This window comes from Cyphellophora europaea, assembly GCF_000365145.1.
Source record: "Cyphellophora europaea CBS 101466 unplaced genomic scaffold supercont1.1, whole genome shotgun sequence".
Taxonomy (NCBI): Eukaryota; Fungi; Ascomycota; class Eurotiomycetes; order Chaetothyriales; family Cyphellophoraceae; genus Cyphellophora; species Cyphellophora europaea.
In genome coordinates, this window is record NW_008481797.1 from 827,524 (window position 1) to 841,409 (window position 13,886).

A 13,886-nucleotide genomic window follows, 5' to 3' on the forward strand; every position below is an offset into this window, starting at 1 on the left:
GAACGTGCAGTTTGCCGGCGCCGTGACTTCGACGTGACTTTCTAGTGGAAACGTCATTCTGTCATTTGAACGCGGAGCGCGTTGCCTCATCCCGCGATTTTCTAGACTTTGGGGCCTACGCCCTCCATCTTTCCCTTTCGCTTTTCTTCCCAGCTCCTATCGCGTCGCGAAGGCTTCCATCTCCTCGCAATCCACGTGTGATTGTCCGCCGTCAAGACACATCGTGTCAATCCTACCTACCCGGATACTGGCAGCACTCGTCCTCATCTTCGCCTCGGCTGAGGCACGACGCTCACGATGAGCGAAATCACGATCGCCGCCGAACCCTTTTTCGACCGTCTCGCGAACCTCTACAGCATCTGGAAGAATGATAAGAGGAGCAGCGATGGCCTCTTCAACGGCGCCGACTCCATCGTAGTCCTTACCGGAAAGGCGGAGCAGGATGCTAGCATCTACCAGAAGAACAATACCCTGCACTTCTGGTTGCTTGGCTATGAGTTCCCAGCTACGTTGATGGTCTTTACCCAGGCCACCGTGTATTTTGTCACTACTGAGAAGAAAGGTCCGTTCATTCATGTAGCTTCAATCGCGCAAAGCTAATTCTGGCACAGCTAAGCACTTGAAGAATCTCAAGAATGGCAAGATCCCCGTCGAAATCCTCACTGTCGAAGCGAAGAAACCCGAGACCCGCACCGAAGCTTTTCAAAAGTGCATTGAAGTCATCAAAGCTGCAGGCAAGAAGGTGGGCGTCATCAGCAAGTTCGACGCCACCGGTCCCTTCGTCGACGAGTGGAAACGTATGTTCAGCGAAACCGCAAAAGAGCTGGAGGAAGTCGACATCTCGACTGCCTTGTCCATGGCTTTCGCCATCAAGGATGAGAACGAGTTGCGCTCGGTGCGTAGTGCCGCCCTAGCCTCCAGCGCCGTTATGTCCGATTATTGGATTGAGGAAATGTCCGATGTGCTCGACGCTGAGCGACAGATCAGTCACAGCAAGTTGGCGGATGGCATCACTCGCAAAATCGATGATGCGAAGCTCTTCAAAAAGGTCGCCAAATTGCCAGAAGACTTCGATATCGGTCAGCTGGACTGGGCTTACGGTCCGATCGTCCAAAGTGGCGGCGAGTATGATGTCCGTCTGGCCTCTCAGCCCGTCACCAACAATAGCAATCTCCATTCAGGCTGCATCGTCGCTGGACTGGGGCTACGATACAAGACATACTGTGCAGCGGTCGCCCGTACCTTCCTGGTCGATCCGAGCAAGTCTCAGACTACCAACTACAAGATCTTACTTGCTGCGCATGAGGCGGCTATAGAAGCGGCCAAGGATAATGTCCCGGCCAAAGACGTCTACAACAAAGCTCTAGGAGTGATCAAGTCGAGGAAGCCCGAGCTCGAGAAGAACTTTGCTAAGAACGTTGGTGCCACGATTGGTATTGAGCTGAAAGATGCAAACTTCACCCTGAACGGCAAAAATTCGCGCGTACTGCGTGACGGCATGACCCTGAGCATCACGACGAGTCTGTCGGATCTGACCAACGACAAGCCACAGGATAAGAAGGGATCTAATTACAGCCTTCTCTTGGTCGACACAATTCGTGTGACAGCACGGGAACCAGCCATTTTCACCAAGTCTGCGCCAACTGACCTGGACAGTATCGAGTTCTACTTCAAAGAGGATGAAGAAGAGTCCAAGCCGAAGAAGAAAGAAGAGAAGAAGCCTGGCCGAAGTGCTGTGGCCACATCGAACATCAAGTCTTCCCGCCTTCGAAATGCGAATCGTCAAGACAACGCCAAGGAGGAGGAAGATCATCGTCGAAAGGAGCATCAGAAAGAACTCGCGCAGCGAAAGCAGCGCGAAGGCCTTGAGAAGTACAGTGAAGCCACCGGTGGGCTGGATGGCGACAACGAGAAGAAGTTCAAGAAGTTCGAGTCGTATCGAAGAGACGAGCAGCTCCCTGCTAGAGCAAAGGATCTTATCGTCTACGTTGACACGAAAGCATCGACAGTCATCCTACCGATCATGGGCCGCCCCGTGCCGTTCCACATCAACACCATCAAGAGTGTCAGCAAATCAGACGAAGGCGAATACACTCAACTTCGGTTCAATTTCCTGTCTCCCGGTCAAGGTGTCGGCCGCAAAGACGATCAGCCTTTCGAAGACCCTCAAGCTCACTTCATCCGGTCGCTTACTGTGCGGTCGAAGGACCAAGATCGTTTGTCTGATGTCGCAGCTCAGATCACTGAACTTCGGAAGGCTGCCGTACGTCGTGAGCAAGAGAAGAAGGACATGGAAGATGTTGTCGAACAGGAAAAGCTGGTCGAAATCCGAAATCGACGTCCACTCAAGCTCGGCGATGTCTTTCTCCGACCTGCTCAGGATGGAAAGCGTGTCCCGGGAGAGCTTGAGATTCACCAAAATGGTCTTCGCTATGTTTCGCCGCTGAGGAATGAGCACGTTGATGTCGTATTCAGCAACATCAAGCACCTTTTCTTCCAACCTTGCGTCGGAGAGCTTATCGTGCTCATTCACGTCCACCTGAAGAGTCCCATCATCATCGGCAAGCGCAAGACCAAGGACGTGCAATTCTATCGAGAAGCTACCGACATGGCCTTCGATGAGACTGGCAATCGCAAACGCAAGCACCGATTTGGCGACGAAGAAGAGTTTGAGCAGGAACAGGAAGAGCGCAGACGTCGTGCCGACCTAGATCGCCAGTTCAAGAGCTTCGCCGAGAAGATTGCCGATGCTGGCCGCGAACAGAATGTTTCTGTTGATATTCCTTTCCGGGATCTCAGCTTCAACGGTGTGCCACATCGCAGCAATGTCCTTATGTCGCCTGCGACGGACGCACTGGTTCAGCTTACGGAACCTCCTTTCACGGTCATTACACTAGATGAGATCGAAGTTGCTCATCTTGAACGTATTCAGGTAAGTGCCCTACTCCGATTTGCAGTTCAGTGGCTAACAATTCCCAGTTCGGTCTCAAGAATTTTGATCTCGTCTTCGTCTACAAGGACTTCAACCGCCCGCCAATTCACGTCAACACGATCCCGGTAGAGTCCCTCGATCGTGTTAAGGAGTGGCTTGACAGCGTCGATATCGCCTGTACCGAAGGTCCCCTCAACCTCAACTGGGCTACTATCATGAAGACTGTCTCAACCGACCCGCACAGCTTCTTCAAGGAAGGCGGTTGGTCGTTCTTGACTCAAGACTCGGATGATGAGGGTGCCGAAGAGTCCGAGGAGGAAAGTGCCTTCGAGATGGATGATGCTGAGCTTGCCGAGAGTGCCAGTGAGAGCGACGATGAGTCCGACTTCGATGACGACGCAAGCGCTTCGGATGATGAGGGTGAGGACGAGAGCGGCCTCAGTGATGAAGGCGACGATTGGGATGAAATGGAGAGCAAAGCTAAGAAAGAAGACAAGCGTGGCGCGGCTGACGATGATCACGGCAAGAAGCGCAAGCGCTGAAACGTGATGATCAGGCTTTGGCGACTCCGACAGAGCAGGGCCTTCCAGATCTGCGAGCTGCGTCGCTGAGAAGACTCCTTGGGAGGATTTTGTGTGGACGAGGTCAGACCGGCAGACGAAGCATTGGGAGGTACAAAGGTCTCCTATTCTGGAATGTATCACTTATTTAGCAGGAACGCTTTGAGAACATGCATCAAAGCAATCACAACCACAAACTCAGAAGCATTGATCTTGGAGCGAGTGTGCGTTTTACACCAGTTTGCATATTGCGCCTGCTTGGGATTGTGATGTTGTTCTCACAGGTACTTCAAAGTAGGTGCGTCCACCTAGTTATATGCTCCTTCGCTCTTTCCTGTTTGGCTGCCTCGCTTCAAAGCCGCTGCTGTCTAATCACTATCCTCATCCTTTCATCACTTGATTCCGCAATCTTCTCTGAGTGTGAGGCATGACTGTCGTAGAGGGTGAAACCTCTGACAAGTGCTGTCACCAAGCTCGAACAAGTGCTTTCACCCGAGGTAAGCGACGTCTTCCGGGGAACTCTTCCTCCGCATACACCACACTGCGTACCTACGATTACCTACACGAACAGCTACGCAAAAGAAAGAGCAAAGAACATATCCCTATCTTGATTATAGTCAGACTGTCATTCGCAGTCTTTATGCAAGCTATTGATTCCAAAAGCAGACTTAAAAGCCATGACCACCAACGCCTCGCAGCCGATATGCCAATCGATCAATAGAGTGAGCCACAGCCCATCAAGAGAGTTCCCGATCCTTCGTACACCATCCTTCAAAAGACATGACCTGGTTCACCTTCCCCTGCCTGGTTGCACTACTGAATGACTACAGCACTCATTCGAAACAATTTCTTCATAATACACCGTCCACAGTAGCATCCCTGAGCCAGAAGCCTGCTTGTCGTCTAGCGATAAGCGAGCTTACGATACTCGACTCAATGTCCGCAGCTTGTTCCACCTGTTTATCGCCCACAAGTCTTCTCGCCAGGCTAGAAATTATTGGACTCGTTTCATTGGCATTACGAAGGCGGGATGAGCTCGAACATGATCTTAGCAGAATCTATTGGAACCATGTCGACGAACTGCGAAAGTCGCCTTGTCGATCCTAGATGTCTCGAGGCTCAGTGTCCGGCGACTTAGAGCTGCCGTCTGGGTCGTCCTTCTGTGGCTGCGTGTGGCTGGCGTTGCCGGGACTATGCAAAGGCCGCTCAGAGTGCAATATCTCAAAGTTGTTCTGAGGGCTGACGAGGCCAAGGGAATCATCGTACAAACCAGCAGCTAAGTTCTGCCATCGTTCCTCCGTCCCGCCGATCAAGGATGGAGGCATGACTGGCAATGGCTGCCCAGCCCAGTGACCAGGAGCATAAGCCAAACCGCCGTTATGATCGGTCGAATCATAATACGAAGGCCGCGTTTGGAATCGACTGCCCTGCTGCATCAACCTCTCACCAGCCGCCAACCCATAGCCTGGAACAATGAGCCCCTGGTTCTGGACGGGAGGTCTGTGGCCGGCATAGTTCACGCGCGTGCTACCAAATGCAATCCTCGGATCATACATCGCGCCGCGGTACTCAATTTGGTGCTGCCAGTCTTGGTGGTATCCTTCGTATGGCTCATCGATATAAGACGACCGCTGACTGCTCATCTGGCCGGAAGGTAAATATCTACCATTTGGCTGCAATGATGGCTGCGTCGGCGGGATGTTGCTCGGCTGAACAGGCATTCTTGGGGCTCGCTGTATGTTGTGCTGGGGAGCCCGGCCTGCAAATCTAACGTTGGGCACCTGTTGCACACCACATGGAGTATTCGGTTGAGTGACCCGAGGCAAAGGCGGTACGGAATTGACCTGGACGCCATAGCTGAAGCCCTCTGAGAGACTAACAGTGGGTGGCCCACGATTGCTTGGGCCACCTTGCGAACGGACTTGACCAGCACCATTTGTTGTACGTCTGCTGGGACCCACACGGCGGTTGGATGATGGCCGAAACTTCTGGCGATGTCTGGAAACTTCCTCAACGTCGTCGTCATCGTCTTCTTGATCGTCTTCCGAAGAGCGCCTACTCTTGCGCTTCTTGCCTTTGTTTGGAGCGGATTTTACGGGACGATACATATTGTCCTCATTGGCCATCTTGTCAATCTCACGGCCACACGCCGCCTGCATGTAGTTCTGAGGTCGAGTTTTCTCTGGTGCACCCGATCGACCCGCTCGGATGGCTTTTTGGACATCTCCTGGCAGAGCCTCGAAAATGCTGGCCCCAGTCCAACCCTCCGACAAGAAGATGCGCAACATCTCACCCCAAACATGGTTCGGATAGAGCTCACAAATTTCTTCGAGAGATAGGCCAGCAGGAAGAATCTCTCGACTACTATCGTAGCCGAGGTAAGAGTGAGACTCTCCACGACCATCGCTGCCTCGACCTCTTCGAATTCGAAGCCGACATCTGGTGACCAGTCTCTCGGGATCGTTGGGGTCAAAATAGCCCATCCAGTTGCGACCTGAAGTCATACCAAGGTTCGGGTTTGAATCCTCGCGACTGCCGATTTCGAAGATCTCGTTCGGGTCCTCAGGCTGCCGCACAGCCAGACGACTGGCACGGTCGGGGCGTGGAATAGCTGGACGTTGACCGATAATGACATGACCCTGTTGTGGATCTGGCTGAAATCCTTTGGTCATCATCGCGTATCTCATGGGACCTGGGGTGAAACCCTTGGAGCTTGTACCCTTGCTGAGAGTCGCAGTATCACGAGCAGCTTGTGGCTGTTTGGTGTTGCCAGAATTACAAGCCTGGGCGTTTTGGTTTGAGTCCTGAACAATGCGAGGATCTCGAGGGGTATTGCTATCCGTGAATGGCGTCAGGCTGATTTCGAGTGTCTGCAGTGGCTGCTGCGATTCATCGCGTTGATCCGGCGCAGCCAGCGGGACACCCTGAGGAAGAAATTCCTCAGGGTCAGGGTAGGTATGCTGCTGTTCGGGTTGTGGCTGCCCTTCGATGCTGGAGACCACAGCAAGTTCATTGCCAAGAGGAAAACCCTCCTCCCCTGACTGGAGAGGCTCGCCCAAGAACCCACCGCCAATAGCTTGGTTGTCGATTGGAGGCATAGCCCGCTGATTCAACTGGTTGGACCCGTCGAAAGTGTCAACGTCCGTATGGTTGACGTCGTTGTCATTGAATTCGGAGAGGACTAAGTCAGGGAGGTCGAAGTCGCCGGGGGTATAGGGGAAGACATTGTCGGGATTCTGGTCGACTGGGCTATCATAGCCATGACCAACCTGGTCTTGACCGACTTGGTGGTTGGTATTGTTGTTCGAGTCACTCATCGTGAAGTTGTGCTGTTTGTGTTCACACGCGTACCACGGAATCGCAGTTGATGGGAGTCTCTGTCACAGACGGTTGGTGTCAAGGGATTGACAAGAGGACTTCGATTCTCGGAGGTCAGGTTTAGTGGTTTCGAAGTGGTGTGTTGCGTGGCTATCGCGATGCCCACAAGTTGAATGGAGGTGTCGTTTGTCTTCAGAGGGCTCGATTGCCTCTGCTCTGGTGCTATCAGGGTACCAGAACACAGACCATGAGAATATGTGAAGTGTGGATGTGGATATGCACGTGGGTGATGACCAGGAGCAAACGATGAGGAAGCCATCATTTATGGCGAGGTGTGATACCTTTGCGGAGAGGCTGGCAAGGCACAAGGCAGAACGTGACGGACTAACAACGCGTTGTCTAGGCGGTGTGATGGCTGCACCTCTTTAGACGTTGCCAGGCAGGACAGCTGCAAGGCAATCAGCCTTTGAGTCAGTCACTTGCAAGACACAGAGCGAGACGAGCAGAAGTCTTTGTTGGATATGCCGCAAGCAAGCGAAGTACCCAACAACCAGGCGAGGTAGCATGGACTGTGACTCGACGAGTCGATATTGATCGAGGCAACTTACACTGGCACGAAGGAGTCATGATCCAGGACTCTGGTATGCTGTTGAGGTGTCAAACGACAGTCAAGTGTCAAGGGCGTATCCAAGCTCTGAATCTCGTGATCAGGTCATCTCCCCACTGAAATATGTAATTATACTGCAGTGCGCAACAGCAACGCGGCAAGTCTACAAGGTAAGAATGGAATATAGACGCCTGCAAAGGCCAGCGAGCACACAAGGTGGTCCTTTGGTCCTTGTATCATCTTCATGACTGCCCTAGATTAAATTATTGCTTCAGAGCAAGCTTTGTGTCAGATTTGGCAGGCGCAGAAGCTGCAGCTTCATGTAGCCTAGGTGGCGGCGCAAGGACACAGCGGATTGCATTTGTGGAATAGCATTGCTTCGAAGTCGGTGTACATCACCATGGCACGTTTGGAGAGACGTGGCCGAGCCCAAAACCTTGGCTTCACGGTCTACACGTTGGACTGCGAGGGTCGATAGACTCAGATCGATGACTCGTCCAGTGCTTCGCCCACCCAGCGGCCACGCTCGGACTCAAACGCCGACATGTGCGTGAATAGATGATCACGCGCTGGAGCAGCTTGGAGAGCTACGTATAGTTCTCGATGGGATGTTCCGGATCGCGGCCGTCGGCGGAGCTCCGTATATCTGTTGTTGGATGCTTGAGAATTCGCCAGCTATCCCACTGGGCTACGTTTTCATCCTAGCCTTGAGCAGCCTTGGTCCAGCTGCGTGACTGGAGGAGCTCGTCCTTTACGAATCAATCCAGACGCTTCATATGCGTGCAGTTCCTCTCCTCAACAGCGGCCTACCCTATGTGCTAAGCTGCGAAACAGCCCCTGGTTGCAATAGATGAAGGGATAAGCATTCCTGTGACTCGTCGATGTCTTTGTGTGCAACCAAGGGGGGCCATCCGAGAATTGATCAATTGCCCTTTGTCCACCGGTCTGCTCTACAGCTTCGTAGATTGGGCCACAAGTCTACCAGAGAGCATCAGCATGTTCGCGTGTGACAAGGTGGGACGCGACTGCCCCTGGAGCTCGCAGCCTTGCGTGCGGAGAAGGTTTTGTCACGCGCCAAGCCGACGGTCTTGGAGGTGCGACCATCACGGTGTCTGAGCAGCTTTTGATGTGCTGGGAAGGGAGCAACGCAAGCGATGCTCTAATGTTGGTGTCTGGCCTTGTATCATTATGCAGGGGCGAGGTTTCTCCAGCTACTGGCATCCTCTTGCCGCCATATGCACCTTCCTTCCTGCCAAAAGCCTGGCCGCGGACGCCAAGCAGTGGAAGGCGCCGCTAAAGCTCAGGAGAAGCCAGCGACACTCGTCGTCTACAATGTGGAAGCGGTGAATCCGAAATACTTGGGGGTGTTGGTTTTCGCCATGTTTAGATGGAATTGCTTGGGCATGTGCTTTTGCTATAACGCTGACGGTTCCTGCAGTGTCCAAGGTCCCATCACAAGTCCGTTGTCCGATCGAACGACCACTGCTTCTTCCCTAGGAGCCCAGCTCATCGACATTAAATATGAACACCAGACCAATACGCTACCATTTCCCCCAAGTCAAGCCGCAAACTCGCAGCCCTCCCATGCCTCATCGAATCTCTGTGCCTCAGGATTAGGAAGATCGGGCACCGACAACGCTTGCGCCATCTGAAGCAAGAACATCCCTGACTTCGACGGCGCCAGAAGCCCCAACAACGATGCATCAGTCTCCTCATCTCCCACCACCTCCTCGCCCTGTCCGGCAATTCCGTCCTCCTTGGAGAGAAAATCCCTCGTCGAAATCCCCGCGCTCGCGAAATCAGCCAGCTCCTTGCGCACTCCCTCGTCGAAGACCGTCAGAGTGACCTCCCGCCCGGCAAATTGCTTGACGATGTCTCGCATCCCCAATCACTTCAGCTGCGTGTCTGTGAAGGTCCACCAGAGCTGGTCGGCGCTCAGGTGCTGTCGAAGATGCGTTGCGTCGAGGCGTTCCATGAGGTGGTGGCCGGGAAAGTTTCGCGTCAGCTACTCGGCCGTGAATACGTCTTCCAGGGATGTTGAGTCTGGGGGTATCATGCTTACTTGGGTTGCGTCACTGGTCTGTTGTTGTTGTGGCTGTCGCTGCTGCTGCTGCTCCCTCTCGGCCTGGTTCTGGTGAATGTGTTGTGATGAAGTGGCTGATATGGTGAACAAGAGGGAGAAGAAGAGAGAGTTGCGCCGATGGCTCTGTTGCTAAAGAGGTTGTTGGCGTGAGAAAGTTGTTCAGAACAGTGAGAGCGCTGGTGCACGCAGAGATATAGGCCAAAAGTATTGGCCAAAAGTATTGCTGTGGTGGCTGGGAATCTTGGATGTAGTGAATGACCTATTGTCTCGCGCATTATTCACAAATTTCGTGGATGTGAATATAAAATCACACCCCATTGTGGTTTACAAGAACAACGGCCAACAATACACGACTGATCAAGCATCAAGACGTTGTTGAACACACGAATAGGCACATGTGAAGTGAGATTCAAGGCAGAGGTGAACGATAGCTTATCTATAAGCAACTGAGGCGTACTTGACAAAGTCAGCCGCTCGGATTTCACATCATGAGGAGAAAGATGAGGAAAGCAAGGGGGGGGTTCTTTAGTATTGACGTATTGATTCCACAGCAGGTGGCATGGCCTGGATGTCCTTATCTCAGAGTAGCAAACCCAGAATACAATGCTCATTTGTTACATTCTGCATCTTGGCTCTTGGTTGTGGCAAGCTCTTCAAGTTCAATTATTGTCGTCACTTGTAAGCTGACAAGAACAACGAGGCACTCTGCAGCCCTTGTCACGCAATGCTAGGCATGTAAGTTGTCGAGTGCTGGATCTCCGCACGCTCGCGAATCAGGGTAGTATTCGAAAGCCGTAAGAAGGTCGCCAGGCACCTGAGACTGAGAAATCTCTAGCAGGCAAAGCAGCATACGCTCCTCTTGCGAGAAGATCGTTTGCAGGAGGGATGGAGGGAATCGATTGCGGAGCTGACGTGGCGTGAACCAGTCCATTAGCTCATGCGCACCTACTATCGCCAGTTGCTCGCTTGTGAAGTGCTTGAGCGCATATTCGGGCGAGGAAGGTTCATCAGAGTCTGGCATTCCGAATTCGTCCTCGAAGGAGTAGGGGACAAGAAGAGGCCTAGCCATTTGGGCTGTATAAATCTCAACAGGAACAGACCTCTGACGTCTTTTGGCAATCTTTTGTCTCTTATGCACGATATTTGGTCGGTAGCACTCCCGTTGCTCCTCGAGGTAAGCGAAATTGCGCTTGTGTGGGTGGCCTTCGAATGTGGTCAGTGTCAAAGCTTCGACAGGGGAAAGGAGAGGGGTGTGAGCCGGCGCATGGTGTGACGGAGAACCACCATGGGTATGTTGAGAGCTCGTAGAGCTGATAGTGCCTCCGCTCGAAGCATGGGACAATGATTGGGCTTGTCGCTGAAGGTCGTCTTCGAGCTGGTTCGGTGTTCCTCGAGCTAGGTATTCATCCATAGGCTTGAATCTCACTCCTGTGTCGTTACAGATTCTCATGTAGTCTTTTCCGTTGTGATGGACGGCCATGAAATTCTCATTCCGCATCATGTTGGAGCTTTCGCACCTTGGGTTGGAAAAGAAGGGTCGCGGGAAGTCGAATCGTAGAAAGATGTTTCTGCACCGCTGCAGAACCTTGAACGTCTGATCTAGACTCGATCAGTGAGCCTAAGCATTAAAGCGTTTGTGGATGATCTGATCTACATGAACAGGAAGCTAAGGAATGTTTCTCGCTCTGGAAGCGGCAATAAGTAGGCATGCCTGGTAGTCACCAGTGTTGACCAGGCAAGACGTATTCAAGCATCACGAGCTTTGATCGACCTTGTCCACATAGTGCACGACACTTAGATCAAGGGAGGATGTAGACAAAGCCTGATGGATGGGGCTATAATCAACAAAGGCACCTTGAGGTTGCCTTTGTTGAACGCTTTCGGCAATTAACAAAGAAGGCAGGAGCCATCGAGGCCCCTGGCCGCTGGCCGCTACTGGTGGTGGTTAGGCGAGTTCGCGGCAGGGAAACAGCTTTCTGAAGCATGGTAAGAGGTAACAAGGCGCGGACCGAGTGGCAATGGGAAGTATTGGTGAGGTGGGAGTTTTGAACGTTAGCGGAAAGACAGCTGACAACATCCTACGGAAGGGCCGACTATCGCATTTGCTACCACAACGCCCGTTCTGTCCGGACGAGCACTTATCCGCCATCCATGTTAAGTTCGACCCGAGATCGACCCGAGAGACGCCTCTCTCATGAAAGTACTTGTACACTGCGTTGACATCGAATCGGTGTGCAGGCCGCCGCGTTGGCGCGCACACAAGGTGAGAATTTTGAATATGAGGTCACGGCACCTGGCCAGCCCCTTATTTCCGGCCATTCCGACTCTGATCTGCTGGCTCTGCTGGCTGGGTTGCGCGGCCGTTGGTCCTGTTGATGCCAGTAATGCGCGGTGCAAGACGTGGCATGGTGGCCGTAACTGGAGTGATGTGCTCCGTAGGCTGCGACATGAGAGAGAAGGCGAGGCTGCTCGAATCGTTGCCGGTCATCTGTTGCCGAAAGGCTAGAGGCTGAGTGAGCGGCGAAGAAGCGGTCGGGACGGTCGGTCTGCTGTAAGACTGCTGCTGCTGGACGCCAGGTCTGCCAGTAGTGTAAGGCTTAGGACGAATGCGCAGCGGAACATTTCTGACCGGTCCAGCCACATGGTTCGGGGAGTCGAGTTGTGAGGCTGAGGTAGTCTCGCCCGCTTGGGTATGGTGTGGTGAGCGTGTAGAGGGAGAAGTTGTGGGTTGCTGAACCGTAGGGCGTATCTGAGGCATCTGCAGTCTCTCCACTGGAATCAGCGTCCTGCCAGGAGCTCGCAGTACGGGTACGTCGTATTGCGCAGCAATGGTGCCACGACTCCTCGTGGGTCTCGGATCCTCTGCAGTAGTAGTGGTCGAAGTTGCAGAGTTGCTAGTCATGGTGGGGTGATTCGACAACGGGTCGTCCGGAGTGCTGTCATGGGATCCGACACCGACAAGACCAGTTGCATGCGACTTATTAAGATCGCGTAGAAGACCGTCGGCCTCATCTTGACTGATGATGTGGCCGGGAGAGTTGAGGTAGTCCAGCAGGTCGCGAGCGGTCTGCGGCAGTAGTGCAGGTCTTCGGCTTCTGAGATCTGCCGTGATGGCGGCTATCAACAACGAGCTGACGTGCTTCTGCCAGACAGCATCACGATCCTCTCTGCAGGCTTGCATTCTGACAAAGACGCCCTGGGGTGTCTTGTTGTAGTCCTCTTCAGTGTAGGTACACAAAGCTGGTAGCACCTGACTGCCGATCCAGTAGTGGTCGTCATAGTCGTGGTGGTTGGCGGCTTCGAAGCTGGCGTAGTAGTCTTCCCTCCAAACCGTAATGATGGAGTCGCCGCGGAGAGGGTCGCCGTCCTCCTCAAACCAGAGATTGTTGCCCCCGAAGAGACTGACTAGACGCTCGCGCTTGCTTGTCCAGCGAGCTTCTTCGTCCATCTCATCCCAGTCCTCGGGCTTGTCCATGTCAAAGACGATCGAACTTCCCTTGTCAAGCTTCGGGAGGTTCTCACGAACGGCATTGCGGGCGCTGGCTTCGACAATGCATACGTATTCATGGGTCGATTTTACCAGACCTTTGGATGGATGACGAGCGCAGTCGCACTCGGTGCTGTGTATTGTTAGATGTCACAGCTTACAGATCGGGAGTCAGTATCTTACCTTCCCACGACCATATGTCTGGTGCTGTCCATGTCTGCGATGCTTGAAGAGGGGGTGGTAGGTACAGAACAAATTTCTGGTGCAGCAGAATGGGGAAGAGGGATCGCATGATGGAGATGGCACTCACCAAGACTTGTGATCACCGCGGTGATTCAAAGACAGAATGCTCAAAGGGCCTTTTTGGAAGTTATTGCGCAGTTGATCAAGGAAAGTAACCCACGCAATTGTGAAGGCAGCGTAGCATAGACAGCACCCGCTATCACCATCAAGTTGGTGTCATGAAGGAGCGGCTTGTCTCTCAGCGACCCTTAAAGTTATGGACAACGAGAAGTGCGGGATATTCAAACTTGCGGCCAGATATGAGCAAGGTAGGACTGACGCTTCGACAAAGGATCACCAATGCCATTTCGACTGGCAGGACCAGCTCATGAAATGAGAACAAAGTCCAGCTGTTTGTATCAGCCGCGATAGCAGCCTAGCTGTCAGTGGCTCATAGGTCTGAAAGGGGAATTGCCGTCCAAGACTCATGAGCTGTTGGGATGCAGGAGCCCTCGGCATCAACCTGCCGTGGAGAGCGCCGCAAGTGTGTCGCCGATACATCAAAAGGCCTGGAAAGGACGATGTGAGATTCAGGTAGGCCTTTGAGGACCCAGAAGCAACAAGGAGGGAAGAGGGAGATGAGGTTGGAATCAAGACGTATCGGTAACGTTGGTACA

The 13,886-nt window shown here is 53.0% G+C and overlaps 3 protein-coding genes across 3 annotated transcripts; 1 reads left to right on the plus strand and 2 right to left on the minus strand.

Moving 5' to 3' along the window:
• Positions 1-297: 297 nt before the first annotated feature.
• HMPREF1541_00289 (uncharacterized protein) lies at positions 298-3,474 on the plus strand (the record flags this gene model as incomplete). The annotated part of the gene is made up of 3 exons (XM_008712595.1): positions 298-562; positions 612-2,932; positions 2,980-3,474. The coding sequence occupies 3 exons, from the start codon at positions 298-300 to the stop codon at positions 3,472-3,474; spliced, it is 3,081 nt and encodes a 1,026-aa protein (XP_008710817.1).
• Positions 3,475-4,595: 1,121 nt separating this feature from the next.
• HMPREF1541_00290 (uncharacterized protein) lies at positions 4,596-6,809 on the minus strand (the record flags this gene model as incomplete). Its single annotated transcript, XM_008712596.1, has 1 exon — positions 4,596-6,809. One exon carries the CDS (start codon positions 6,807-6,809, stop codon positions 4,596-4,598), a length of 2,214 nt encoding a protein of 737 aa, XP_008710818.1.
• A 4,996-nt stretch (positions 6,810-11,805) lies between these two features.
• HMPREF1541_00291 (uncharacterized protein) lies at positions 11,806-13,202 on the minus strand (the record flags this gene model as incomplete). Its single annotated transcript, XM_008712597.1, has 2 exons — positions 11,806-13,120; positions 13,171-13,202. 2 exons carry the CDS (start codon positions 13,200-13,202, stop codon positions 11,806-11,808), a joined length of 1,347 nt encoding a protein of 448 aa, XP_008710819.1.
• Positions 13,203-13,886: the final 684 nt, after the last annotated feature.